We start from the raw sequence: 26,173 nt of genomic DNA on the forward strand, positions 1-26,173 counted from the left end.
GAGTGAACCAATGAATGGAAGATTCTCTCTGTCTCTCAGTCTCTTTCTCTGTCTCTCTCTGTCTTCCCCCTCCCTCTCTGCCTCTCCTCCTAACTCTTTAAAATAAATAAAAAATAAATCTATATATGTGTGTGTATGTTTATATATAATAGATGTCTTCTGAAAAATGTTCTTCCAGGGCATGAAGTGCTGCACTTCACCATTGCCAGTTAAAAGTGTGGGAGTTTTCTGTCCTCCCTAGCCCTCTGCTGATTCTGCCTTGCCTGGGAGGATTCAGATTGGTTATGTCTCCCATCTTAACCTCCACTAATACTACAGTGGGTGGCTTCACAGTGGTTAGGTGGTGGTAAAATTCCAGCTCTCTATTAGTCTTCTTTTGATACCACCTCAGTAGGTAGGGTAAGAGGTTTTCTTGTAATCACTGGGTGTAGGTTGATGCCTTGGTGAGGGGTCTGTAAGAGAGGACCTTGTTAAATCAGCCTTCTGACAAAGTCCTGCAGTACCATGATAAAACTGTGTAAGGGGAAAAGAGTATTGATACATCTGCATCTTTTTCCTTACTGCTTAGCTGGAGTTGACTCATTCTCTTAACATTTTCTGTTTTGTTACTGATAGAGAAGGCAGAGTTTTGGGGAGAGTTTTTTTTTTTTTTGTTTTTTTGGTTTTTTTTTTGACAAGACTGATGGCATTTCTAAGTTTCTGGGGGTTCTTTAACAACCAATATAGGATAACTAAGGCATAAAATAAAGCTTATAGAACTTACTATCATCTTGTCCCTTAGATCCCAAGGTCCCAAGCTAGTGTACCTCCTTCTTACTTTGCAAAGTTGTAACTTTTATGTATAATATCCAGGGAGTTATCTGTATTTATTATTTTTATTTATGTTTTATTTATTTGAAAGGAGAGAGACAAAAGGAGATCTCCCATCCGCTGTTTCACTTCCCAAATGCATGCAACAGCCAAGGCCGGGCCTGGCTGAAGCAAGCCAGGAGCTGGGAACCCACTCCTGGTCATTCATGTAGTTGGCAGGGACCCACCTGCTTGAGCTATTAACTGCTGCCTCCTGTGGGCTTCAGAAAGTTCTTTGAAATGTGTATTATGAGGGGCTGGTGCTGTGGCTCACTTGGTCAGTCCTCCACCTGTGGCGCTCGCATCCCATATGGGCGCCGGGTTCTAGTCCCAGTTGCTCCTCTTCCAGTCCAGCTCTCTGCTGTGGCCCGGGAAGGCAGTGGAGGATGGCCCAAGTGCTTAGGCCCCTGCATCCGCATGGGAGATTAGGAGGCAGCACCTGGCTCCTGGTTTCGGATTGGCACAGCGCTGGCTGTAGCGGCCATTTGGGGAGTGAACCAACTGAAGGAAGACCTTTCTCTCTTTCTCTCTCTCTCATTGTCTATAAATAAATTTTTAAAAAAGACCCTGATATCTGGGTCATTGTTTAAAAAAAAAGAAAAAGAAATGTGTATTATGAGACACTGTGTATAAATTTCAATATTTTTGCACCAAAAAATAAACTTCCCTTTTAAAACTTATGTATTTATTAATTTGAAATAGTTATGCGGCAGTCGGGGTGGGGAGAGAGAGAGCGAGCGAGCTTGATCTTACATATGCTGGTTCATTTCCCAAGTGGCCTCAATGGCCAGAGCTGAGCCAGGATGAAGCCAGGAGTTTCATCCAGGTCTCTCACATGGGTGGCAGGTGCGCAAGCAATTGGACCATCTTCTACTGCTTTCTGCAGGCCATTAGTAGGAAGCTGGATTGGAAGTAGAGCAGCTGGGACATGAGCTGGCACCCAAATTGGGATGCTGGCATTGCAGGCAGTGCCACTATGCCACAATGCCAGCCCTGTAAACTTACCTTTTAATTCCATTTTTTCCTACAAACTTTTTCAAGTGACCCTTTGTATTTCTATTTGTATATGCCTGTGTGATATTGCTGGGTGATAGGTGTTTCAGCTTTAGCTTATACTGCTAGAACATTTTTCCAAAATGGTTGTAACATATAGCACTCACACTGGTAGTGTGTTGTGTATGTTTTGGTTGATTTCTATCTTTGCCACAAGTTGATGCTATTCTTCCTTACAGCTATTTTGATGGATATGTAAGTCTTCAATTTTAATTTGTATTTCTCTGGTAACTAATTCCAAGTGAATTTTAATTTTAGAACCTAAAACAATAAGCATTTCATGAGGAAACATCAAGGATTATTTTCCTGAACATTTTCATAAACAGAATAAAGAACCAACCATAATAGGAAAGATTGATAAGTTGAACATTAATAAAATTAAGACCTTCCGTTCATCAAAGGTGTGATGATTAATTTTATTTATCAATTTGACTGAATTAGGGGATGCTGGTAAAATATTTCTGAATGTATCTGTGAGGAGGTTTTCTGAAAGAGATTAGCATTTGAACCAGTAGACTGAGTGAAGAAGATTACCCTCATTGATGTATCATTGCTTCTGTTGAGGACACATGAATAGAAAGGCAGAAAAAGGGTAAATCTACTTTCTTACTTGAACTGGGGCATTAGCGTCTCCTGCCCTTTCCTGCCCTTTGAGATCAGTCCTCCTGTCATATCCAGCTTTTGGACTCTTTAGTCACCTCGTTCTTTTTTTTTTTTTTTTAAAGATTTTATTTATTTATTTGAAAGAGTTACACAGAGAGAGGAGAGGCAGAGAGAGCTAGAGGTCTTCCATCTGCTGGTTCACTCCCCAATTGGCCACAACGGCCGGAGCTGTGCTGAACTGAAGCCAGGAGCCAGGAGCTTCCTCCGGATGTGGGTGCAGGGGCCCAAGCACTTGGGCTATCTTCCATTGTTTTTCCAGGCCATAGCAGAGAGCTGGATCAGAAGTGGAGCAGCCCGGTCTCTAACCGGCACCCATATGGAATGCCGGTGCTTCAGTCCAGGGTGTTAACCGGCTATACCACAGTGCTGGCTCCTCACCTGGTTCCAATCTTTTGACCCAGGACCAGGATTTATGCTGTCAGCTCCTCAGGTTTTCAGCTTGCAGGTGACAGGTGGTGCAATTTCTCAGCTTTTGCAGTCACAGTGAGCCAGTTCCTATAATAACCCCATCACCACCACCACCACCACCACATACACAACCCTTCTCTGCTCATCTTGGTTTGGCTTCTCTAGAAAACCCAAATACAAAAGATATTTCATATTAAGAAAGAAAAGGCAATCCACAGAGTAGAAGAAGCTCTTTCCGATACATACATTTAAAGGGGCCTCTGATTCAAAATATATAAGAATTCTTAAAAATCAGTAGTATCAACACCATGGAGGTAGCAAGTGATGGTTCAAGTAGTTGGGATCCTTCCAACTCATCTGTGGAATCAAGATTGAGTTCCTAGTTCGTGACTTTAGCCTAACCCAGCTCTGGCTGTTGTAGCCATTTGAGGAGTGACCCAGTGAATGGAAGATCTCTGTGTCTCAGGCTCTCTGTCTTTCAAGTAATTAAAATGAATTTTTGAAAAGTCAAGTTAGAAGCATGTATTTGTCCTAGTGATTAAGACACCCATGCCCCAGATTGAAGTACGTGGGTTTAGTTCCCATTTCTGTCTCCTGACTCCTAACTCTAGCTTTCTGCTGATATGGACCCTGGAAGGTAATGATGATAGCTCAATTAATTGGGTTCCTGCCACTCACATGCTAAATCTGAATTGAGTTTCTGGCTCCTGGCTCTTGGCCCCAGCTGCAGCCCAGCCCTGGCCATTGTTAGAATTTGGGGAGTAAAACAGCACATGGGAGCCCTATCTTTCATGTATATGAATTTAATTTTCAAAAATGAAGTAGAAATGATTCATAAAACTAAGTGTAAATCTATTTTATAAGAAAACAGAGAATCTTCCAGAACTAGGGTTAGACAGTTTTTAGTCATATCAAAGGCATATAACCCATTAAAGAAAAACAATTTGACTTGTTAAATTAAAAACTTTTTGTTGTGAAAGACTCTAAGAAAAGGAAAAGACAAACCACAGACTTGAAGAACAGATTTCCAAATCCATTATCTAATGAACCCTCATTTTCAGAATATATGAAGAATCTCAGAAAGAAGACAACTCACTTAGAAAACAGGTAAAGGACTTGAATTTATACTTCTGAAGATTTGTACATGGCAAATAAGTACATGAGAAGATCTTAACACTAGCTATTAGGAAAATTTCAAAACACATGAGTTACAACTTCACACTTATCAGAATTTCTAAAATAGTGACATTACTGAATGCTGGTGAGGATACAAAGAAACTGGATTAGTTCTACATTACTAGTAGGACTACAAAGTAGTATAGCTATTCCGGAAAACAGTTTGGCAGTTAATAACTGGGACTGGTATTGTCATAGCAGGTTAAGCCTCTGCCTGTGATGCCACCATCGAACGTGGGTGTCTGTTTGATACTTCACTGTTCCATGTCCCATCTAGCTCCCTGCTAATGTGCCTGGGAATATAGTGGAGGATGGACAAAATACTTGGGCCCTAGCACCCTCATGGGAGACCCGGAAGAATCTCTAGGCTCCTGGCTTCAGCCTGGGCCAGTCCTAGTCATTCTAGCCACTTGAGGAGTGAACCAGTGAATAGGAGATCTCTCTCTTCCTCTTTCTCTCTTCCCCTGTCTGTTACTCTCTTTCAAATAAATAAAACAACTTTTAAAAGATAATAATGGGAATTTAAAACTGTACACATACCATATAACGCTTCAACCACAGTCTTGGAAATTTATCCAATAGAAAGTAAATCTTGGGCCTATGCTGTGGTGCAGTAGGCTAAACCTCTGCTTGTGGGGTCAGCATCCCATATGGGTGCCAGTTTATGTCCCTGCTGCTTCTATTCCAATCCAACTCTCTGCTATGGCCTGGGAAAGCAGTAGAAGTTGGCCCAATTCCTTGGGCTTGTGCCACTTGCATGAGAAACCCAGAAGAAGCTCCTGCGTTCTGGCTTCAAATGGCCCAGCTACAGCCTCTACAGTCAAGTAGGGAGTGAACCAGTGGATGGGAGACCTTTCTCTCTGTCTCAACCTCCCAAATTAAAAAAACAAACAAAACATAGTGAAAACTTAGGGGTTGGTGTTGTGGCACAGCAGGTTAAGCTACCACTTATGATGTCTGCATTTCACATCAGAGTTCTGGTTCAAATCTAGCTACTCTGCTTCCAGTCCAACTTCTAATGCTCCTGGGAAAGCAACAGGGCCCCTCCCACTCAAGTGGGAGACCCAGATGGAATTTGAGGCTCCTGGCCCTGTACTGGCTGTTAGAGGTGTTTGGGGAGTGAATCAGTGGATGGAAGATTCATTCTCTCTCTCTCTCTCTCTCTCTCTGTGTGTGTGTGTGTGTGTGTGTGTACACGTGTACTTCTGTCTTCCCATCTCCCTGTCACTCTGCCTTTCAAATAAATAAATATTTAAAAACAAAATGGAATGAGATCTTATTTTAACATAGAATCTTGCACTTAGATGTTCATAACGACTTTTCTCAATGGCCCCAAGTTGGAAACAACCCAATGTCCTTCAACATGGGAATGATATATTGAATACTATATTCTACATATTCAAATACTACTCAGTAATGAAAAGGTGTGAACTTTTGATCTGAGCAAAAGCTTGAATGCATCTCAGTGGCATTATGCTGAGTTGAAATTTCCAATCTTAAAAGGTTATATACTGGGGCCAGGGCTGTGGTGCGGCAGGTTAACTCCCTGGCCTGAAATGCCAGCATCCCATATGGATGCCGGTTTGAAACCCGGCTGCCCCACTTCTGATCCAGCTCTCTGCTATGGCCTGGGAAAGCAGTAGAAGATGGCCCAAGTCTTTGGGCCCCTGCACACACGTGGGAGACCCGGAAGAGGCTCCTGGCTCCTGGCTCTGGATCGGTGCAGCTCCAGCTGTTGCGGTCAATTAGGGAGTGAATCATCGGATGGAAGACCTCTCTCCCTCTCCCTCTCCCTCCCCCCCACCCCACCTCTCTGCCTCTCTGTCTCTCCTCTCTCTATGTGACTCTGACTTTCAAATAAATAAATAAATCTTTTTAAAAAGGTTATATACTGTATGATTCCACTCATACAGCATTCTTGTTGTGATAAAATTATGATACTGAAGAATAGATCAATGATTATGGTATGTTGGGGTTAAAAAGAGGCTGAGCATACCAAGGGATAACACAAAAAGGTTCGTGTTTTGTTTGAGAGACAAGGGAGTGGGTTGAGAGCAAGAAAGCACATGCTCTCATCTACTGGTTGACTCCCCAAATGCCCACAACAGCCAAGGCTCAGCCAAGCCAAAGCCAGGAGCCAGTAACTTAATCCAGGTCTCCCACAATTAATTGAGATGCCACTGTTGCCTCCCAGGATCTGCATTGTCAGGAAGCTGGAGTCAGAAGCTGAAGCTGGGAATTGAACGCCAGAACTGTAATTTGGGATACAACTATCTTAAGTGCTAGGCTAATCACCTGGTCCAAAGAAGATTTTTTTTGTAATGATGAACAGTTCTGTATCTTGCATGTAGTAATGTTTACTTGATTCTATGTACAAGATAAAATTTTGTGCAATTATACGCCAAACAAAAGCTGGTAAAAGCCAATGAGCCCTGTATTTGAATTCATTTCCACATTAGTTTCCTTGTTTTGATGAAGTGCTGTAGCAATGTGTGTTAGTACTGTTGCAGGATGATAGGTGAACGGTACATGGGAACTCTCTATGCCACTATTGTACATTCTTGTGAAATGTAGCAAATTATTTTTGAAAGGTTATAATAAAAACAAGAGTGCAGTACCGTTAGTTGTCAAGGATCTTGAAAAGCTGGAACTCTCATATACTGCTGGAGGGAATGTAAATTGGAATAACTACTTTAGAACACTATTTGTTCAATTTAACAGTGCCATATATGTACATACCCTATGACTCAGCAGTTCCACTCTTAGATATCTACCTACCTGACATTCTTATGTGTTTTTACCAAAATATATGTACAAGAAGACTTATAGGAGCACTATACAAATAACGGTTCATATTTTAATCACATTTGAGTATTATTTAAATTAATGCTTATGATTTTTAAAATGTATTTTATCTGAATATTGAGTTATATATTTCAGATTGAATATTGCAGGCTATATTAAAATAAGTAATTCTTAATACCAGTTCAGTCACTTAACACTATCAGTTTCTTTTTTATTTTAATTTTCTCTAGGGGCAGCTTTGCATTGACCACAGTTATGAATAATAAATATCTCTTAAAATTACACTGCATTATGGTTGTTTAAATGTCTATTGTTTCATCATTAGTGGTATTCTTATTTGCCATTACCAAATTTTTTATCTTCCATATTCTCAGCCAAGCCTCGTAGTACTTGGGATGTGTTAGTAGTTTGATAAGCATGTTTATTCAACACATTAATCTTTGCATTAGTGAATAGATACAAAGGAATTTAGTTTTCTGTGTTATATATTTCTTATTTTCAACAATGTGCTATTATAAATAACAGTGTGAATTCTATATTCTTGAGAATTTGTTAACTTCTGTGATAATATTTTGGCTGTATTCCTGGATGTGTGATACTCCAAGTCGACCTAAAACATGAATTTAATATCTGTTAATTTTTTGCCAGGATTTTGCTTTAGTAAAATATGGTTGGTAAACTAAATTGTAAACTCTTTCACATTATTAGAATTTAGAGTTTCCGTTTGCATTCTAGTATATAGTGCCATAAGTGTAATGGGTCTGGTATTTTATTTATTTTCAGTCATGAAATCATTAAAAATAAGTCTAGGTATAAAGACATTTAATACTGGCTTTTGAGAATTTTTTATATTCATTCAGATATAAGTTGCCAGCAATATATGAATTACTAATCAAATTATTCTACAGTTATCTATTGAAATTTTATTCAACTACCAGCATGTTTGCGAATCTTGATGAAATACCTATAATGTAAGATGAAATACCTATAATGTAAACTGTATGTTTTGACTGTTTTAAGCCAAAAAAAGTATGTGCCAGAAAAAGAAACATTCAGGAAAGGTAGCCTGCTTTCAGTAAAGGTTGTTTCTGGGGAGTTGAACTGAATAATTTTTTTTTCTTGAGACTTAGTTGTATTTTCAAAAACAGTCTTTTTCAAATTGGATATTATTTATATTAAAGTAATATATTTTCAAAGCTTACAAGCCAGTCCTGTGACCAGCGTCTTTCTACCTATGATTTCTACTTTCTGGAGGTAATCAAGTTCAACTCTTGCCAATTATTCTGGTGTTTAATTACTTATGATGTTTACTCCTTTCTACATCCTGTGGTGGGAGTTTGCCCAGATGTACACACACATTTTTTCTCACTCATTTGCCCAATGTAACTTTTCATAATATTTGCCTAAATTAATTTGTACTGTTTGCTTTATTGTGGTCATATAAATATTTTAAGCCATTTAAAAATACTGTGATTTCTTCTGCTTTTTTGTGTACCTATTTATTTTTCCTAAAGTGTTGATTTGCTTTTACCATTTGCTTACTTTTTATGTGCCTATCACTAATTCATTCCCAAATTCTACAGAAATATTATAAATCCTTCTGTTCCAACACATCAAGTAATCTATCAGTTTCTTTTTTCCTTGGACACACCCTTCCCGGAGGCCTGTCTTGTTTTTATTTTAGCAAGTACCTTGCGTCTATCTAATTTCTCTCCGTACATTCATTACACTGTATTATGATTGTTTGTATATGTTACCCTTCTACACTCAGCTTCTTGAGCACTGTCTTTCATTCTGATGTACTTTGTAACCAACACAATATGCATTTTCAAGTTATACATACACTTTCTAAATTTATTCATTAATCTCTAAAAACCTTGAATATTTATAAACGTGATTTCCATATTCATCTTTATTTTTAAATAAGACTGTTTCATTTTCCAGCAATAGGATTCTTCCAGGGCATATAAATCATCCACCTGACTCCTTAGGTATATCTTTATTTTCTTCAGCAAGTAAGAAATGAATTCTCTGATTTTTCTGATTGTTCAATAGATTGCCTTAGGATCAAAAAGTTACAGCATAATTAAAATCTCTGTAAAGCAATAATTACTAAAGTATTTATTCTATATTTACATTTTCAGAGGGCGATTGTTTATCATTTCCACCAAAGCAGGATCTCTTGGAATTAATCTGGTAGCTGCTAATCGAGTAATTATATTTGATGCTTCTTGGAATCCATCTTATGACATCCAGAGTATATTCAGAGTTTATCGCTTTGGACAGACTAAGCCTGTTTATGTATATAGGTTCTTAGCTCAGGTAGGTTTCTAATTTATATTCTTTTTCATATTGAAAGATTGGTTGAAACTGATAATATTTTAGAGATGCAGAACACATACATGCATTACAAAGAGGCAAACAAAGTTGAAAACATCTTTTTTTTTCTTGATTTATGCATAAAGCAGCATAAGTTGATTTTGGCCTGTCTTTGGACTTTCTGATTTATAATTCATTTCTATAATATCAACTTTTTCATGCTCAAATTATTTTATGTGAGGGAATAGATTTAGCATTTTCATGCTAGTTCAGGAAAGTTAATCATTTATAGTTCAGTTTCTTGATGTGCATTGAAGAGCCAGTAAGTAAATCTAATTTGCTTATAGTTGAAAGGGTCAAATTCTCATTGTTTTATCAGTGGCCACCAGCTATTCTCTTAATTTGAAAAATGTGGATAAATAAAATAAAAAATTAACTTATTTGTAATAACACAATTCTCACAAAAATATGCTTTAATACTCCTTCTAGGAGGAGTATTAAGGGCATTTCCTTTAAATATAAGCCTTGGTGTTAAAATTTAAGAAAATAATTTAAGAAAATTTAAGAAAAATATATGAAATCAAGAAGCAGATATACTTCCATTAATATGGATTTATTGAATCAGGTTGCCCTTTTAACTGCTACATCTATTTTGGGAAGAGATGCTATTGTTCTCCATTTGCCTCTGAATGTGGAGTTTCGAACCAGAGAATAGTTTTTACAGTAGTGCTTGTGCATTTTATCTTAAGTATATAATGTGATTGATAACCTCATTGTGGGTTTTTCCAGTTATTTAAATTTAGAGCTCTGTTAATTCCCATTTATAGTGCTATATATATAATAGATACAGCATTTTACATTAGGTTTCCTTCATGACGTTATAGAAAGTAAGACTTGATATAAGGACAATTGATGGTGGTTGTTGATAGCTTACTATATTAATTACATTGAAAAAAAATTAAACTCTTACATGTCCACCTTGTAGTGCCCACCAATATTTTTGTTCCATGTTCCCTTTATTTCCATTTACCCTGGTATCCACTCTGTTCCTTCCAGCAAGTATAGAAATATATAAAGAATACTTGAATGTATTTTGGTCAGATACTACAGAATAATTATCAGTAAAATAATTTTCTTAATTTGTTATGGTAACTGCTGAATAGATGATCTTTTATTAGAGAATTTTGCTAATGAATTTTTCTTTATAGCAATATATTACCTTGAAATTTTATCATTACACATTAAGTAGTAACTGTATTTCTCCTTGATTAACTTTCATGTTTACAAAATTTATTCGTGTATTGTTCCTTCTTCTTGCAAAGGGAACCATGGAAGATAAGATTTATGATCGGCAAGTAACTAAGCAGTCACTCTCCTTTCGAGTTGTTGATCAGCAGCAGGTTGAGCGTCATTTTACTATGAATGAGCTTACTGAACTTTATACTTTTGAGCCAGACTTATTAGATGACCCTAATTCAGAAAAGAAGAAGAAGAGAGATACTCCCATGCTGCCAAAGGTAAACATATTTAGATTATTAGCTTTAAAAAAAATCAACATGGACCAAGCAAATTTTATAGTTGGTATGAAACCTAGTTATCTTTCTCAATTATTCAGAGAATAAAATTGTATTTAATAAATTTGTCTATATGATTACAAATGAAAGGGTGCTTGATCCGTTCTTCATATAATACCAGAAAAAGTAACATATTCTGAAATACATGCTTCATGCTAAATAAAACTATGCTGTGGCATAGTGGGTAAAGCCAACACCTGCAGTGCCGGCATCCCATATGGAAGCTGGTTTGAGTGCCAGCTGCTCCTGATCCAGCTTCCTGTTAGTGTCCCTGTGAAAGCAGCAGAGAATGGCCCAAGTGCTTAGGCCCTGAACCCACACAGGAGACCCAGAAGAAGCTCTTAGCTCCTGGCTTCAGATTGGCCCTCCTCCAGCCATTGCAGCCATTTGAGGAGTGAACCATAGGATGGAATTTCTCTCTCTCTCTCTCTCTCTCTCTGTAACTCTGCCTTTTGAATAAATAAATAAATTAAAAACAAAAAAGTTCAGCCCTCTAGAAAAAAGTTTTGAGTAGAAACCTTAAAGGAAATAGCATGATTCTCTTTTAATGTCTAGTAGAGGGCATACATACATAATTTAAATCTACATAAAAATAAACACTCTGTTAATAATTCCTTCTGTTGTAGAGCAATTAAGAATCAGAAAATAGGGGCTGGCACTGTGGCGTAGCGGGTAAAGCCACCATCTGCAGTGCCGGCTTCCCATATGAGTGCCGGTTTGAGTCCCAGCTGCTCCATTCCTTATCCAGCTTTCTGCTATGGCCTGGGAAAGCAGTAGAAGATGGTCCAAGTTGTTGGCCCCTGCACCTGCATGGGAGACCTAGAGGAAGCTCCTGGCCCCTGGTTTTGGATTGGCTCATCTCTGGCCACACCATTTGGGGAGTGAACCAGCAGATCTCGATCTCTCTCTCTCTCTGTCCCTCTGCCTCTCTGTTACTCTGACTTTCAAGTAAATAAATCTTTAAAAGAAAAACCAGAAAATATCCAACAGGTATATAAAAAGGTACTCAAAATCATGAACCTTATCAGAGAAATGCAAATCAAAAACATAATGAGATATCACCTTACTTAGTTTATCATTTATCATTCAGTTTTTAAAATTTATTTTATGTATTTGAAAGACAGTTACAGAAAGAGGAAGAGCCAGAGAGAGAGAGAGAAAGAGAGAGGTCTTCTGTCTGCTGGTTCACTCCCCAAATGATTGCATTGGCCAGAGCTGAGCTGCTCCGAAGCCAGGAGCTAGGATCTTCTTCCTGGTCTCCAGTGTGGGTTCAGAGGCCCACTGACTTGGGCCATCTTCTACTGCTTTCCCAGGTCAGCCGGGACTCAATCCGGCACCAATATATCATTCAGTTTAAACTAAAAGATGCTGCTAACTGTTGATGTAGTTGTGGGAAAAAGAGAACCCTTTCGTGTTGTTGGTGGGGTTGTGATTTGGTGCATCCAGCATTGAAAACAGTATGTATAGAGTTGCTGCAAAAAATTAAAAATATAGCTACTACCTGATCCTTAAGTCTAATTCCTTGTTGTACATCCAGAGAAATTGAAATCAATATTTTAGGAGTGGGTGTTTAGCCTAGTGATGGAAATTCCTACCTCCCATATCATAGTATCTGGTTTTGATTCCTGGCTTTCCTCCTGACTCCATTTTCCTGCTGAAGCAAACTGTAAGAGGCAGTGGTAATGGCTCAAGTATTGAGTCCCTGCTACCCACAAGGGAGACTTGTATCACACTCCCTACACCTGTCTTTGGTCTTAGCTGTTGAAGCATGTGGGGAGTAAACCAGAAGATTAGAGGGTTCTTTTTGGCTTTAGCTCACATTGTCTAGATAGTGCTCCTGTCTCTCTTTGTCTCTTTCTCTCTCAAATAAATAAGAAAAATACCTATGCCATAAATACCATGGATGGCACTTAGAATTTGAAGTGGTATCTGAGCTGTCATGCTCATTGCAGACTTATTCACAATAGCTAAGCCATCAACAGGTGAATGAATAAAAACCTTTGTATATACATACAGTGGGATATTACTCAGGTTTAAAAAGCAGAAAAATCTCCATTTGCAAGAACATGGATGAGAGGCCTGCACTGTAGCATAGCGTGTAAAACCGCTACCTGCAAAATTCAAGTCCCTGGCTACTCCACTTCAGATCTAGCTCTCTGTTATGGCCTGGAAAAGCAGTGGAAGATGCCCCAAGTCCTTGGCCCCTGCACCCATGTGGGAGACCCAGAAGAAGCTCCTGGCTCCTGGCTTCAGATCAGCACAGCTCTGGCTGTTGGGGTCATTTGGGGAGTGAACCATCAGATAGAAGAAATCTCCTTCCCTCTCTCCCTCCCTCCCTCCCTCTTTCTCTCTCTCTCTCTCTCTGCCTCTGTGTAACTCTGCCTTTCAAATAAATAAATGTAAATCTTTAAAAAAAACATGGATGAATCTTGAGAACATTATACTTAGTGAAGTAAATCTGACACAGAAGGACAAATGCTATGTGATGTCACTTACATGAAGAATCTAAAATACGCAATCTTGTAGCAGAGAGATTAGAGTTGGGAGGAGGGGCAAATGGAGAGGCTTTTGTCAAAGAGAACAAAATTTCAATCAGAAAAGATAAATTAGTTCTGGAGATCCGTGCAATGCAGTACCTGCAGTTAATAATACTGCATTGTATGCTTTAAAATTTTACCAAAAGATTCAATCTTACGTCGACGTTCTTACCACTAAAAAATTCATAAAAAGAGTTGGAGGAAAATTTCAGAGGTGATGGATATGTTTATGGCACTGATTGTGGTTATGGTTTCACAAGTGTATATATACCTCCCAAATGACCAAGTTATATACATTAAATATGTATAGCTTTTTGTATGTAACCCAATTTTTTAAAGAGATTTATTTATTTATTTTATTTGAAAGGCAGAGTTACAGAGAGAGAGGGAGAGACAGAGATAGAGAAAGACGTATCTTCCATCTGCTGGTTCACTCCTCAAATGGCCACAATAGCCAGAGCTGAGCCAGGCCAAAACCAAGAGCCTGGAATGCCATCCAGGTCTCCCACATGGGTGGCAGGGGCCAAAGTACTTGAGCCATTTTCTGCTCGTTTCCTGGGCAGATGGATCAGAAGCGCAGCATCCTGGACTCGAACTAGCACTCATATAGGGTGCTGGCATCTTAGGCGGTGGCTTAACCAGCTGTGCCACAATGCCATATATAATACTTAAAACTTTCTGTAGTGTTTCTACATATGTTACCTTAGTTGATGGATGAAATCACTTTTCAGATTGACAAGGGACATAAAGTCATTATTCATGTCTTACAGATGGGAACACACAGACTCAAATTAGATGACTTACTCAAGATAACAGCTAGTAATTTGTTGCATCAGCACTGTACCTCAGATTTCCTTACTATAAATCTATGCTAATTCTACTGTATCATATTGCCTGTTAGAGGCAAATAATCATGCATTGGTTTATTTTTTAAAAAATTCAGTGAAACAATGTCTTTATTTTGATATTTTTCACTGTTATAAAGCAGGTAAGATTTTCACACTTGGAAAAGGACATTTAGTGGTAATTTAGTGAAGCCCTTTTGGTTTTTTTAAATTCTGTTTTTTGTTATGTTTTTATTTAGATCTATATTAGTTGGAATAGATTGTTGGCATTCTTTAATATTTAATTTTTTTGAAGATTTATTTATTTGAAAGGCAGTGTTACAGAGAGGCAGAGAGAGATAGATCTTCCATCTGCTGGTTCACTCCCCAAATGGCCACGAACACCCAGGGTTGGGTCAGACCAAAGCTTGGAGGCAAGAGCTTCATCTGAGTGTTGCACATGGGTGCAGTACCCAATTGCCTGTGCTGTCTTCCTCTGCTTCTGTGCTTCTTCTGCTTTCCCAGGTGCATTAGCAGAGAGCTGGATCCCAAATGGAGCAATTTACAAATCAATGCTCATATGGGATGCATGTGTTGCAGACCTGCTATGCTACAAGCCCTGCCCTATTTTAAAAATTTTTTAAAAGATTTTATTTATTTGAGAGGTAGACTTACAGAGAGAGGGAAAGACAGAGAGAAAGGTCTTCCATCCGATGGTTGACTCCCCAAATGGCTTGCAGTGGTTGGAGCTGGGCTGATCCCCAGTCAGGAGCCAGGAGTTTCTTCTGTGTCTCCCAGGAGAGTGCAGGGGCCAATGACTTGGGACCATCTTCCACTGCTTTTCCAGGCCATAGCAGAGACCAGGATTGGAAGAGCAGCTGCCAGGACACGAACTGGTGCCCATATGGGATTCCGGCGCCACAGGCAGAGGCTTTGTGCCACAGCGCCAGCCTGCCCCCCTCCCCAGAAGTTGTGCATATTTTTGGTACTGTGTGATAATTCTATACATGTATATATTGTTTAATGTCCAATCATGGGAAACATACCTATCTCCTCAAACATTTATCATTTGTTTATGGTGTAAACATTGAAAATCCTTTCTCCTAGGGTTTTTTGAAGAAATATTCAGTACATTATAATTATCTGTAGTCACCCTACTGTGCAGTAGAACGCTAGAACTATTACTATCTAGCTGTAACTCAGTACCCATTAAATAATCTTTCCTCATCCTTCCTTCTCTCAACACTACACTCCCCAGCGTCTGGTAACCACTATTATACTCTCCTGTGAGGTTATCTACCCTCTTGTTTTATAGACAGGAAAATTTAGGGTCAGGGACATTAAATGACTGGCCCACTGTTTTCAGCTAGTAAATGTCAGAGCCAGTACTATGCTTGTTCCCTTATTCTTATATAAGAAAATGTTATTTGTACTCATATAGCAAGTAAAGATACTTCTAGGCTAAAATGATAGTTGTATTTATTTTAAAATTGTAATATGATGAAGAGACCAGCGCTGTGGCATAGTAGGCCAAGCCTCTGCCTGCAGTGCCGGCATCCCATATGGCCGCCAGTTCGTGTCTCGGCTGCTCCACTTCCAATCCAGCTCTCTGCTATGGCCTGGGAAAGCAGTAGAAGATGGCCCAAGTCCTTGGGCCCCTACACTCACATGGGAGACTCTGAAGAAGCTCCTGGTTCCTGGTTTGGGATTGGCTCAGCTCCAGCTGTTGCAGCCATTTGGGAAGTGAATCAGCGGATCAAAGACCTTTCTCTCTCTCTGCCTTTCCCTGTCTGTAACTCTACCTCTTAAAATAAATAAAGACTTTTATAAAATGTAATATGATGTTACGTATCCTTTTGACTCTTCTGAACCTAAGAAGAAAATATTTATGTTTTGTGATCTCAATAAAAATTTCAGTTTAAAAGCCCATTTCGCAGGGAGGTATCATGTTGGGCATTGTTTTGTCTTTGTTTCAAAATTAAACCCTTTATGTTCAGTGCTACTGTTAAGAGAGTTGAGAAAGCAGCTAGGAGGCTATGGGTGTCACTCTACCAAAGTAACTTTTGTCACTTGTAAAATACTCAAATATATTTTAGTTCTTCGTATGGTTGGATACATTTAATTAAAGAAAAAGCAAAAAGAATAAATCTTCTAATAGTATAAGCCAATGATTTCTCTTGTAAATTTTTTTAGTATACATGTTGATAAACATTTACATTAAGCATTTTGAAAATATTTTGAAGTGTCGCTTGTATATAAATGCCAATATTGTTTTTAAGTTGATATTGATTTGTTTCTTAAATTATATGATTTTAGAATATTAAGATTCTTGGCCGGTGCCGCAGCTCACTAGGCTAATCCTCCACCTAGCGGCGCCGGCACACCGGGTTCTAGTCCCGGTCGGGGTGCCGGATTCTGTCCCGGTTGCCCCTCTTCCAGGCCAGCCCTCTGCTGTGGCCAGGGAGTACAGTGAAGGATGGCCCAGGTGCTTGGGCCCTGCACCCCATGGGAGACCAGGAAAAGCACCTGGCTCCTGGCTCCTGCCATCGGATCAGCGTGGTGCGCCGGCCGCAGCACGCCGGCCGCGGTGGCCATTGGAGGGTGAACCAATGGCAAAAGGAAGACCTTTCTCTCTGACTCTCTCTCTCTCACTGTCCACTCTTCCTGTCAAAAAAAAAAAAGAATATTAAGATTCTTGAATAATCTTTGAAAAATTTCCTGTTCACAGATTTGCCTTCTTTTTAATGTATATAAGCACAAGTTGAGTCATACTGTACTTTCTCTTCTGCAGCTTGTTTTTTTCAACTAGATATATATTGAAAAATACTTCCATACTGGCATATATATGTACTGCCTTTAAAGAAACACTGCATAGTGTTTGATTGGCTGTTTTGTTTAACTCTTGTATCCCCAACACTTTTTTTTATCAGTTACTGAATTTTATATGACAAGTATTCTTTTAAGGATTTGTACATGTTTTATAATTTTTAAAATAAGTCTCCCTTTTCAACTTGAGAATGATTTTTTAGAATGTTTCCTAAAATTATATTTAACTTTAAGCTTTGACTTTTATCAAAATGTCCTATAATTAGCAATATTTCTCATAGAAATATTCCAATTAGAAATGGGAACTTGCTTTAAATTTATTATATTGTGAACTTATGATTACATGACATCTAATTTAATAAATATTTATTACTCGCTGACTTTGAGATGTGTACTGTGAGGATATACTAAGAACAAGACATTGTACTTTAAAGATTAAATATTCCAGTAGGAAAGAAATGTTATTTAATTATTATGGGATGTCTGTAAAAAAAATCTGTTTTGTAATTGGATCTCTGAGTTGTAATTGGAGCTTTTTTATTTGTAAACTTTACTTATTTTATGTTGCTTTTGGCGTTTTAACCCCTTCCCTAGAGCAAGAACGAAAAGAAATACTGAATGCTTTATTTCACAGAGTACTTCGGCTCTCCCAAAGTTCTTCAAAAAAGGAAAATATTAGCTAACTTACTGATTTCTTATAGGTTTTCATACTCTGGGCTAAACAGTTTGTTCAGATTATCTCCCTCAATTCAGCAGCAATTGAAAAGTTGACTGTACTCATTTTCAAGATGAGGAGATTCAGGCTCAGAAAAATTACATAATGTAAGCAAATTTGCACTCTTAATTTGTGGTGAAGCTGGCCTTCAAATCAGATCTGTCCAACACAGATGTGTGTACTCATAAGCCTTACACTTAGTGCCTACTCCTGCTCCACAATGAAGATTAGAAATGTATTTCCAAGTATAAGAAATTAAGCAGAGGACCTAGGAGTCCAAGAATTAACATTTAGGATGCTTTATTTTATTTTCATTGAGTATGGATTTAATATTGTAGAATGCTTTCACAATCAGTAATGTGGTAAAGCTGGTAAGATTGTGTCATATTGTCAGTTTAGCTCATGACTTGTGAAGCTTTAGTTTCTTAAATACATAGATAGTTTTAAGGTATACAAAGGCTTGTTTCACATATATTCATTATCTCAGGGAAACTGTGGCTTTGTCATTATCCAGGGGTACATGACCAGTAAGTGTTAGAGCTAGAATTTGAACACAGTAGTTTTCAGATTGTGTTCCAAGGAGTCCCAGGAGATCTTCAAAGAGGTGCATCAGTGACTGCTGTTGTGTAGCTAAGTGAGGTACAGGAAATCTAGACAAGTAGCACTTCAAACCCTTCATCCCATTTCAATCAGAGTCTTCTTTTTATCTATTTCATATGTTTGGCATAAACATAAGATTTAATTTAAAGAGAGGATGTGACTGCTTTAAAAAATTTCAAAAATACTGTACTTTTCCAAGCTGCCTTTCTGATTATCATAGTAACTAAAGACTGTCAGGGATTTAAAAGTAAGATAATATATAAATGTGATTTACCTGAAGGAACTGGTAGTCAGTTGGGAAGATAAAAGTAACATTCTTGAAAACAAAGGAATGAAGTGCTGGTGTGACTGCTGAGTATGTTTACTGTGATAGAAAAGGGAGGATCTAATATTCAGGTAACAATTTTGATGGGAAAAAATTCAGCTTAGCCTAGAAAAGATAGGGTTAGTATTTAACTGGATTAAGGGAAGAATGCAGTGTGCATGAGGGATTGAATGGTTTGGGCAGAGACAGAGGTACGAAGTTATATACCAGGTTTAAAGGATGATGAAGAAATTGGCCTGATCATGAATTGAAGTTGGATGAGTAGGGTGGGCCAGCTATGGAGACCACTAGAAAGCAAATGGAGGCATTTTGGTTTAAAATTGTATTACTCTAAATTCTTGACTGGGACTGTTGAATGTTAAAATTGGGCTTCTGGAGAATTTGCCTGATGATAAAATCCAGGATTAGGATCTATAATAGGGTAATGACTGTGGAGGTCAATCAAACTTTTCAAGAAACCAAATTTTACAATTCAGTAACTGATGGTAGTCTATAATTTTGAAAGAGTTGGGTGGTGAAAAGTTTTAATCTAAATGAAGGCTATTCATTCATTGATTAAAAACTTTTGCGGCTGCTTATGATGTGCCAATTATTTCAGTGATCTCTAGGGATGAATACATTGAGGAATAAGCCTGGCATCTTGCTTTTAAGAAGCCTGTGGTACGGCTGGCGCTGTGATGTAGTGGGTAAAGCCACTGCCTGCAGTGCCGGAATCCCATATGGGTGAGTCCAGGTTCGAATCCTGGCTGTTCCACTTCTCATCCAGCTCTCTGCTGTGGCCTGGAAAAACAGTAGAAGATGGCCCAAGACCTTAGGCCTCTGCACCTGTATGGGAGACCTAGAAGAAGTTCCAGGTTCCTGGCTTTTGGATCGGTCCATTTGGGAAGTGAGCCAGTAGACGGAAGACTTAATTTCTCTTTCTCTCTCTCTCTCTCTTCCTCCTCCTCCTCCCCCTCCCCCTCACTCTCCTCCTCCCCTTCTGCCTCTGTGACTCTGCCTTTCAAATAAATAAATCTTTAAAAAAATGTTTTAAAAGCCTACATTCTAATGTACTTACCTTAAGCAAGTAAGTATAATAAATGTTGAAATAGAAATGAGTACAGACACTAAAGAAGGAATATTCATTTCTTTCTTGGAAAAGTTGGGTATGGGGACTTGATATTAGAAGGACTTCAACAGATGTTGAAAATAGAAATAGGTTGTGCTGGCACCATGGCGCAGTAGGTTAATCCTGTGCCTGCGGCGCCAACATTCCATATGGGTGCTGGTTCTAGTTCCAGCTACTCTTCTTCCAGTCCAGCTCTCTGCTGTGGCCTGGGAAAGCAGTAGAAGATGGCCCAAGGGCTGGGGCCCCTGCACCTGTGTGGGAGACCAGGAAGAAGCTCCTGGCTCCTGGCTTTGGATTGGCACAGCTCCGGCTGTTGCAGCCATTTGGGGAGTGAACCAACGGAAGGAAGGCCTTTCGCTCTGTCTGTCTCTCTCACTGTCTGTAACTCTACCTATCAAATAAAACTAAATAAAATCTTAAAAAAAAAAAGAAAATAGAAATCGGTAACTGCATTGCTGGAAGCACAAAAAGAAACACATGAATAAAAGAGAATGACAAATTTGAAGAACCTCAAGAAGTTGAAAATTAGTAATAATAGGAGATGTGGTAGAGTAAGGGTTGGCATGGGAAGAGCTCAGAGAAAATACTACAAGGGTAATGGGAATAAAATCATGGAAGTTAGAGAATTTGTACTTTGTTTTAAAGGCTGTTTAACTTTTAATCAAAAGACTAACATTAGAAAATTCATTTTTTGTTTAAATGTCAAGGATGGATTCGAGAAAAGAATATGAATATTAAGATATCTGATAGAATGCTATAGAAATGACCCAGATAAGAGAGAGAATGCAGGCCAAAAATAAGGTGATAGCTTTGGCACACTGTAGGTACTAAATAAAATGTTCATTTACTAGGCTTACATTTAGAATTTCATTTAGCTTTGCCACTACTATAATAGAATCTGAAAATCAATCCTCTAAAATGGGTACAAGTAGGTTTTTTTATATTCATAGTGAGGGATTTCTTGGTATTTGAAGCTGTGTTTATTAAAGATATTACAAAGTTGGCTTCTGTTATTATAGCACAATTACAGAAGCCTTCTTATCCATAATTTTTGAGAGACTATTGAAAATAATACATTGTTGCATGTCTACATTGCTGTTATGTAAATAATGATAAATTTGCATAAGGCCTTCAATTTTTCTTTATCCTTTGATAACTCTGAAAGCATTTATTTTCAACTTATTTGATATGGGATTTTTGTACACAAATACTTTAAAAAATTCATGGAAAGGGACAGGTGTTTGGTGCAGCAGTTATGATGCCACATCCCATTATCAGTGTGTAGGTTCATGTCCCAGCTCTACTTTTGATTCCAGTGTTCTGCTGATAAGACAAGCTGGGGAGGCAGCAGGTGATGGTTCAAGTATTGGGATTCCTGCCACCCACATGGGAGACTTGAATTGTTCTCTGGGTTCCTAGCTGTTGCGGACATTTCGGCAGTGAACCAACAGATGGAAGATTCTCTCTTTCTCTCTGCCTCTGCCTCTCTGTAACTCTGTGTGTGCCTTTGTGTCTCTCCTCTCCCCTTCTCTTCCAATAAAATGAAAATAAATGAAAATATTTTTCATGGAAAAATGGCAGACATTTGGTGCAGTGGTTAAGATGCCTCTTGGACATGCACATCTCATCTCAGAGTGCCTGGGTTCAAGTCCCAGCCCTATTTTCAATTCCAGCTTCCTATTAATGTGCACCCTGGGAAGCAGCAGGTGATGCCTCAAGTACTTGGCTCTTTGCCACCCATGTTGGAGGTCTGGATTGAGTTCTAGGCTCCTGGCTGTTTGCGGGTATTTGAGAGTGAACCAATGGATAGAGCATCTCTGTCTCAATTTTTTTTTTGCCTTTCAGATAAAAATAGATAAAAACTTTTTAAAAAGTATATTTTGTTGCAAATAGTTTTTAAATTCATGCATACTTTTTTCATAATACCCATTTTCTATGAATATTGTGCAGACCCCTCATGTGTGGATTTAAAAATTTCTTACAAGAAAATAAATTTACCTTTTAATTACATTTTTCCATGAACTTTTTGAAGTACCTTTATTAGTTACTTTACTATTTTCCTTGTCTTTGTCTTTGCAGTTCTTTAAAGGCAAAAACAATATTCTTTGTTTCTTTATAAACCATATTGGAAAATGCAGTGCTAGCCACTTTCATCTTGCCTTTTTAAATCATTCTTTCTGGTGATATCTAAGGGGGTTTTTATTGTTCCTTGATAATTCATGTATTGAAAAATGATATTAGTATTAGACTTTGCAAGTAGTAAAATTGAAGACTGGTTAAATCTCTTCATTGGATTCATACTATTGTTGCTGATTTTACCTTTTTTGAAGTGTAATGGTCCTTTAGTCCTATGAACTCATTTTTTAAGAACTAATTTCATGGTCTCCTGGGTCATGTCTACCAAGTGTCTGTGCATCTCTAGTTATTCTGCATAATGTTCCTTGGCCACTTTGAAATTTCGGTATGATGCAAGCTTTTCTAGTTTAACACAAATTTCTAGTGATAATAGATTTATTGACTGATTCTGTTTTTTTAATGCTTAAAAGTAATATCTAACCTCTGTTAACATTTATGTAAATTAGCTTAGGGAAAGTACCTCTTCTGGTAATAAACTTATAAATTACACAGATAGCAGAGATGAAAATCTTGGTCAAGGTCATGTTTCATATTATGCTTAAGTGGGTGTTTTGTTCCTTTTAAGTACAGTGTACACAGCCTGAGCTCTGTACCCTTTATCTTAAAAACAAAAGCCAGTGAAACTGGCTTAGAAAGTTTTTTGCATTTCCCTTTTCCAGCACTGTATTACTTAAGAGTTTTTAAATGTGGACTGCTTGTTGGTAATTATAGGGGGAAAATGGAGATTTAAACTAAAGTACCCTAAGTGAGGCTTTAAGTTTTCTTTCTCCACCCTGATTTTGTGTACAATTTTCTCCCCTTGTCTTTAGTCCTTTATTCAAGCTAGAATACCTCAAAGCATAGTTTACTGAACAGAGATGTTATTGTGTAGTTTTATTAGCCAGCAAATGGTAATAATAAGGTTTTACCTTAGTAATTTTTTTTTTTTTTTGGACAGGCAGAGTGGACAGTGAGAGAGAGAGACAAAGAGAAAGGTCTTCCTTTTCCATTGGTTCACCCCCCCACCCCCAATGGCCGCTGCGTCCGGCACGCTGCGACCCACGTACCGCTCTGATCCGAAGGCAGGAGCCAGGTGCTTCTCCTGGTCTCCCATGGGGTGCAGGGCCCAAGCACTTGGGCCATCCTCCACTGCACTCCCGGGCCACGGCAGAGAGCTGGACTGGAAGAGGGGCAACTGGGACAGAATCCAGTGCCCCAACCGGGACTAGAACCCCATGTGCTGGTGCCATAGGCGAAGGATTAGCCTATTGAGCTGCGGCTCCGGCCACCTTAGTCATTTTTAACACTAGAATGAAATATGCTCTATCAAAATAATTTGATGTGAAGTATGAAATAGCTAATCAACCTCTTTCAGGGACTTTTTTTGAATTTGCATAGATTTACTTTGGAGGATGAAGGTTCAAAGAGTCCATTTAATTATAGGGCAAGTATTAGTAACCTCTAGCAAGTAAACCACATGGTGACACATGAACCCTGTTTTTGTTGACATATACCTTGAAGAAGCAGTGCTCATAATTGAAGCTTGTTTGATGTCATTGTCTCCTACTTCTCTGCCTCTTTATCACAAGTTTAGTATTTTTTTTTGTTTAATGAAAACATTCTAGTATTGTTTCTGTATTTGTATTTACTGCTATAAAATGATAATTATTCATCTGAACAAGAATAGACCACTAGAAAACATAACAAACACCAGAGAAATTGTTTTAGTTGTGTTAAAGTGTTTGTTGAAATAATTGAAGCCAAGTGAAAAGCGCAATTGAGCTAAGCTTTTGCCCCACTCCCATGTAACCTACTCACCATTCTTTTTGGGATGTAATTGTAGGCAAGCCTCACTTTCCTCAAGAAGATAATAGTATCTGCTTCACAGAGGGGATAATCCCTGTAAAGGCAGACTGCATAGCGCATTGTACGTGTTCAGCTCTTAGCTGCTGTTTTTGTTTCTGCAGTTGTTATTTATGTTGGCGTTATACTGTTCATTTTCTGAAAAAGGTAGAACCTTGAGTTTTTGTATTTACTTTTTTATTTCAATTTTTGTTTTTATTTAATTATTTTATTTAAAAGGCAGAATTACAGAGAGGGATACACACACACACAGCTCCTAATCGCTGGTTTACTCCCCAAATGCCTGCAATAGCCTACACAGGGGCAGGCTGAAGTCAAGAGCCTGGAACTCCATCAGGGTTTCCCACATGAGTGGCAGGGCCCAAGTGATAAGCACCATCTGCTGCTGCGTTCCCAGGCACATTATCAAGGAACTGGATCAAAAGTAGAGCAATCAGGACTTGAACCAGCAATGTCCCCTTAACCTGCTGTTCCACAGCACTCTAGACACTCTATTTTGATATAACTTACACTTTCTTCTGATCAATACTATGAGTTTATGGAAAGATGCCCAGTGTTATCAATGTGTGCAGTGCTGGACAGTGAATTTTTTCTCCTTCTTAGAGTGTTATTATCTGGATGCCTGCTCTTTTACATGTAGCCTCCATATCTTTTAGCTTTGTTTTGCATTAATCTTTCTTTATTCTTTGCTACTGCCTTCTGGAAGAGTGCCTCGATCTAGTCTCTAAACTCAATAAGTTATTCTGTACCCTTCCTGCTATTTATGCTACCCATTGACTTATTTCAACTCTTTGTTTTTTTCCTCTATAATATGCACTGTCTCTTTAAATAATTATTTATTTGGATTTCATATCAGTATTATCTTCCATTATTTCATTTGTTTCAAATAATTCTACTTCAGATGGCAATACGATACCAGTCGTCACTCCACGGATGTCTGTGTATCTGTGTGTTTCTGGAATTCATGTTTTCTTTTCCCTTCTTTAGTTTCAGTAGATTTGGTTTTGGAGGAAAGTGTTAGAAGCCCATGTTGATTAACCATGTTAGTAATTTCATCTGTAACATGGGGACAATAATAGTATGTGCTTCATAGAGGTATGAAAATTAGATATTCCACATTGAGTTCTTAAAAGAGTGTTGGCAGGCAGCCAAGCTTTTAACTCCCTAACATCATCTAATTGCACATCTATATTGAAGTTCCTCCAGTTGTCTTCAAATGTCTTTCATAGCTCTTTTTTTCATATCAAGATGCACTCAGAGTACATACAATGCTTTTGGTTGTTATGTCTCTTTTAATTTAGTGCAGTCACCTCCTCTCCCTCCATTCTGGATTTGATATCTCTAACATAATCTGTAAACTGGAAATTAGATCTAAAGGCTTGATTAGATTCATGAGAGAAACTTTTGGCAAGCATGTTTTGTGGAAGATGTGTAAAAAAACAGAATAAGGCAAAGTATGAAGATAAAAGAATAATTTAAAAAAAGAATAATATAATCATATAATATATAATATATTCTGAGTGTTTCTGTGTACTTTTACATGCATCACTTGATTTAATCCTTTTTAAAAAGATTTATTTATTTATTTATTTATTTGAAAGTCAAATTTACACAGAGGAGAGGCAGAGAGAGGGAGAGAGAGAGAGAAAGAGAGAGAGGTCTTCCCTCCGATGGTTCACTCCCCAATTGGCTGCAATGGCTGGAGCTGTACCGATCCGGAGCCAGGAGCCAGGAGCTTCTTCCAGGTCTCCCACGCAGGTGCTGGGCCCAAGGACTTGGGCCATCTTCATCTTCTACTGCTTTCTCAGGCCATAGCAGAGAGCTGGATCGGAAGTGGAGAAGCTGGGACTCAAACCGGCGCCCTTATGCTATGCCGGCACTGCAGGCAGCGGCTTTAGCCTATACCACAGGGCTGGCCCCAAGAGCAGAGTTTTGAAGAATGGGTACGGGTCTCGAACTGGCGCTTCAGGCCAGGGCATTAACCTGCTGTGCCACAGCACCGGCCCCTGATTTAATCCTTGTAGTAACTCTTTGAGCTATAAGTGGTATTATCCCTTTGTAGTAAGGGATCACCTAACTATTAAGGAAAGGAGTTAGCAATCAGAAAGAGAAGAAAAAAACAAACAAGGCCCTTTATCCTTATGTAAGCAGAACTACTAACAAATCACTTACTGTCTGTGGCTTAGTCTCTGATAAAATGAGAGCAACTAATTAAGGTACTTTTGAAGTCTCTTAACAGTTCTGACATTATGTAATCTTCAAATATATATTGTTCAGATTTACCATGTTTTTTTATTTTAGGTAATAATAAGTATCCTTCAAGCATCAGCTAAATTTTTTTTTTTTTTTTTTTTTTTTTTTTTTTTTTTTTGACAGGCAGAGTGGCCAGTGAGAGAGAGAGACAGAGAGAAAG

The 26,173-nt window shown here is 38.4% G+C and overlaps 1 protein-coding gene across 38 annotated transcripts in view; it reads left to right on the forward strand.

Moving 5' to 3' along the window:
* ATRX (ATRX chromatin remodeler) overlaps positions 1 to 26,173 on the forward strand; it is a 201,839-nt gene that overhangs the window by 158,924 nt on the left and 16,742 nt on the right. For all 38 annotated transcript variants that reach the window (XR_011385580.2, XR_011385579.2, XR_016228266.1 and 35 more), the window contains 2 exons: positions 9,099 to 9,276; positions 10,596 to 10,790. Coding sequence is in view for 35 of the 38 variants with exons in the window: in XM_089324715.1 (XP_089180841.1) it covers positions 9,099 to 9,276; positions 10,596 to 10,790 (373 nt within the window). In the remaining 3 variants the exon portion in view is untranslated. The remainder of the gene's footprint in view (positions 1 to 9,098; positions 9,277 to 10,595; positions 10,791 to 26,173) is intronic.

The sequence above is a fragment of the Oryctolagus cuniculus genome, chromosome X (assembly GCF_051225735.1).
Source record: "Oryctolagus cuniculus isolate XC-2025 breed Fujian yellow rabbit chromosome X, ASM5122573v1, whole genome shotgun sequence".
NCBI lineage: Eukaryota > Metazoa > Chordata > Mammalia > Lagomorpha > Leporidae > Oryctolagus > Oryctolagus cuniculus.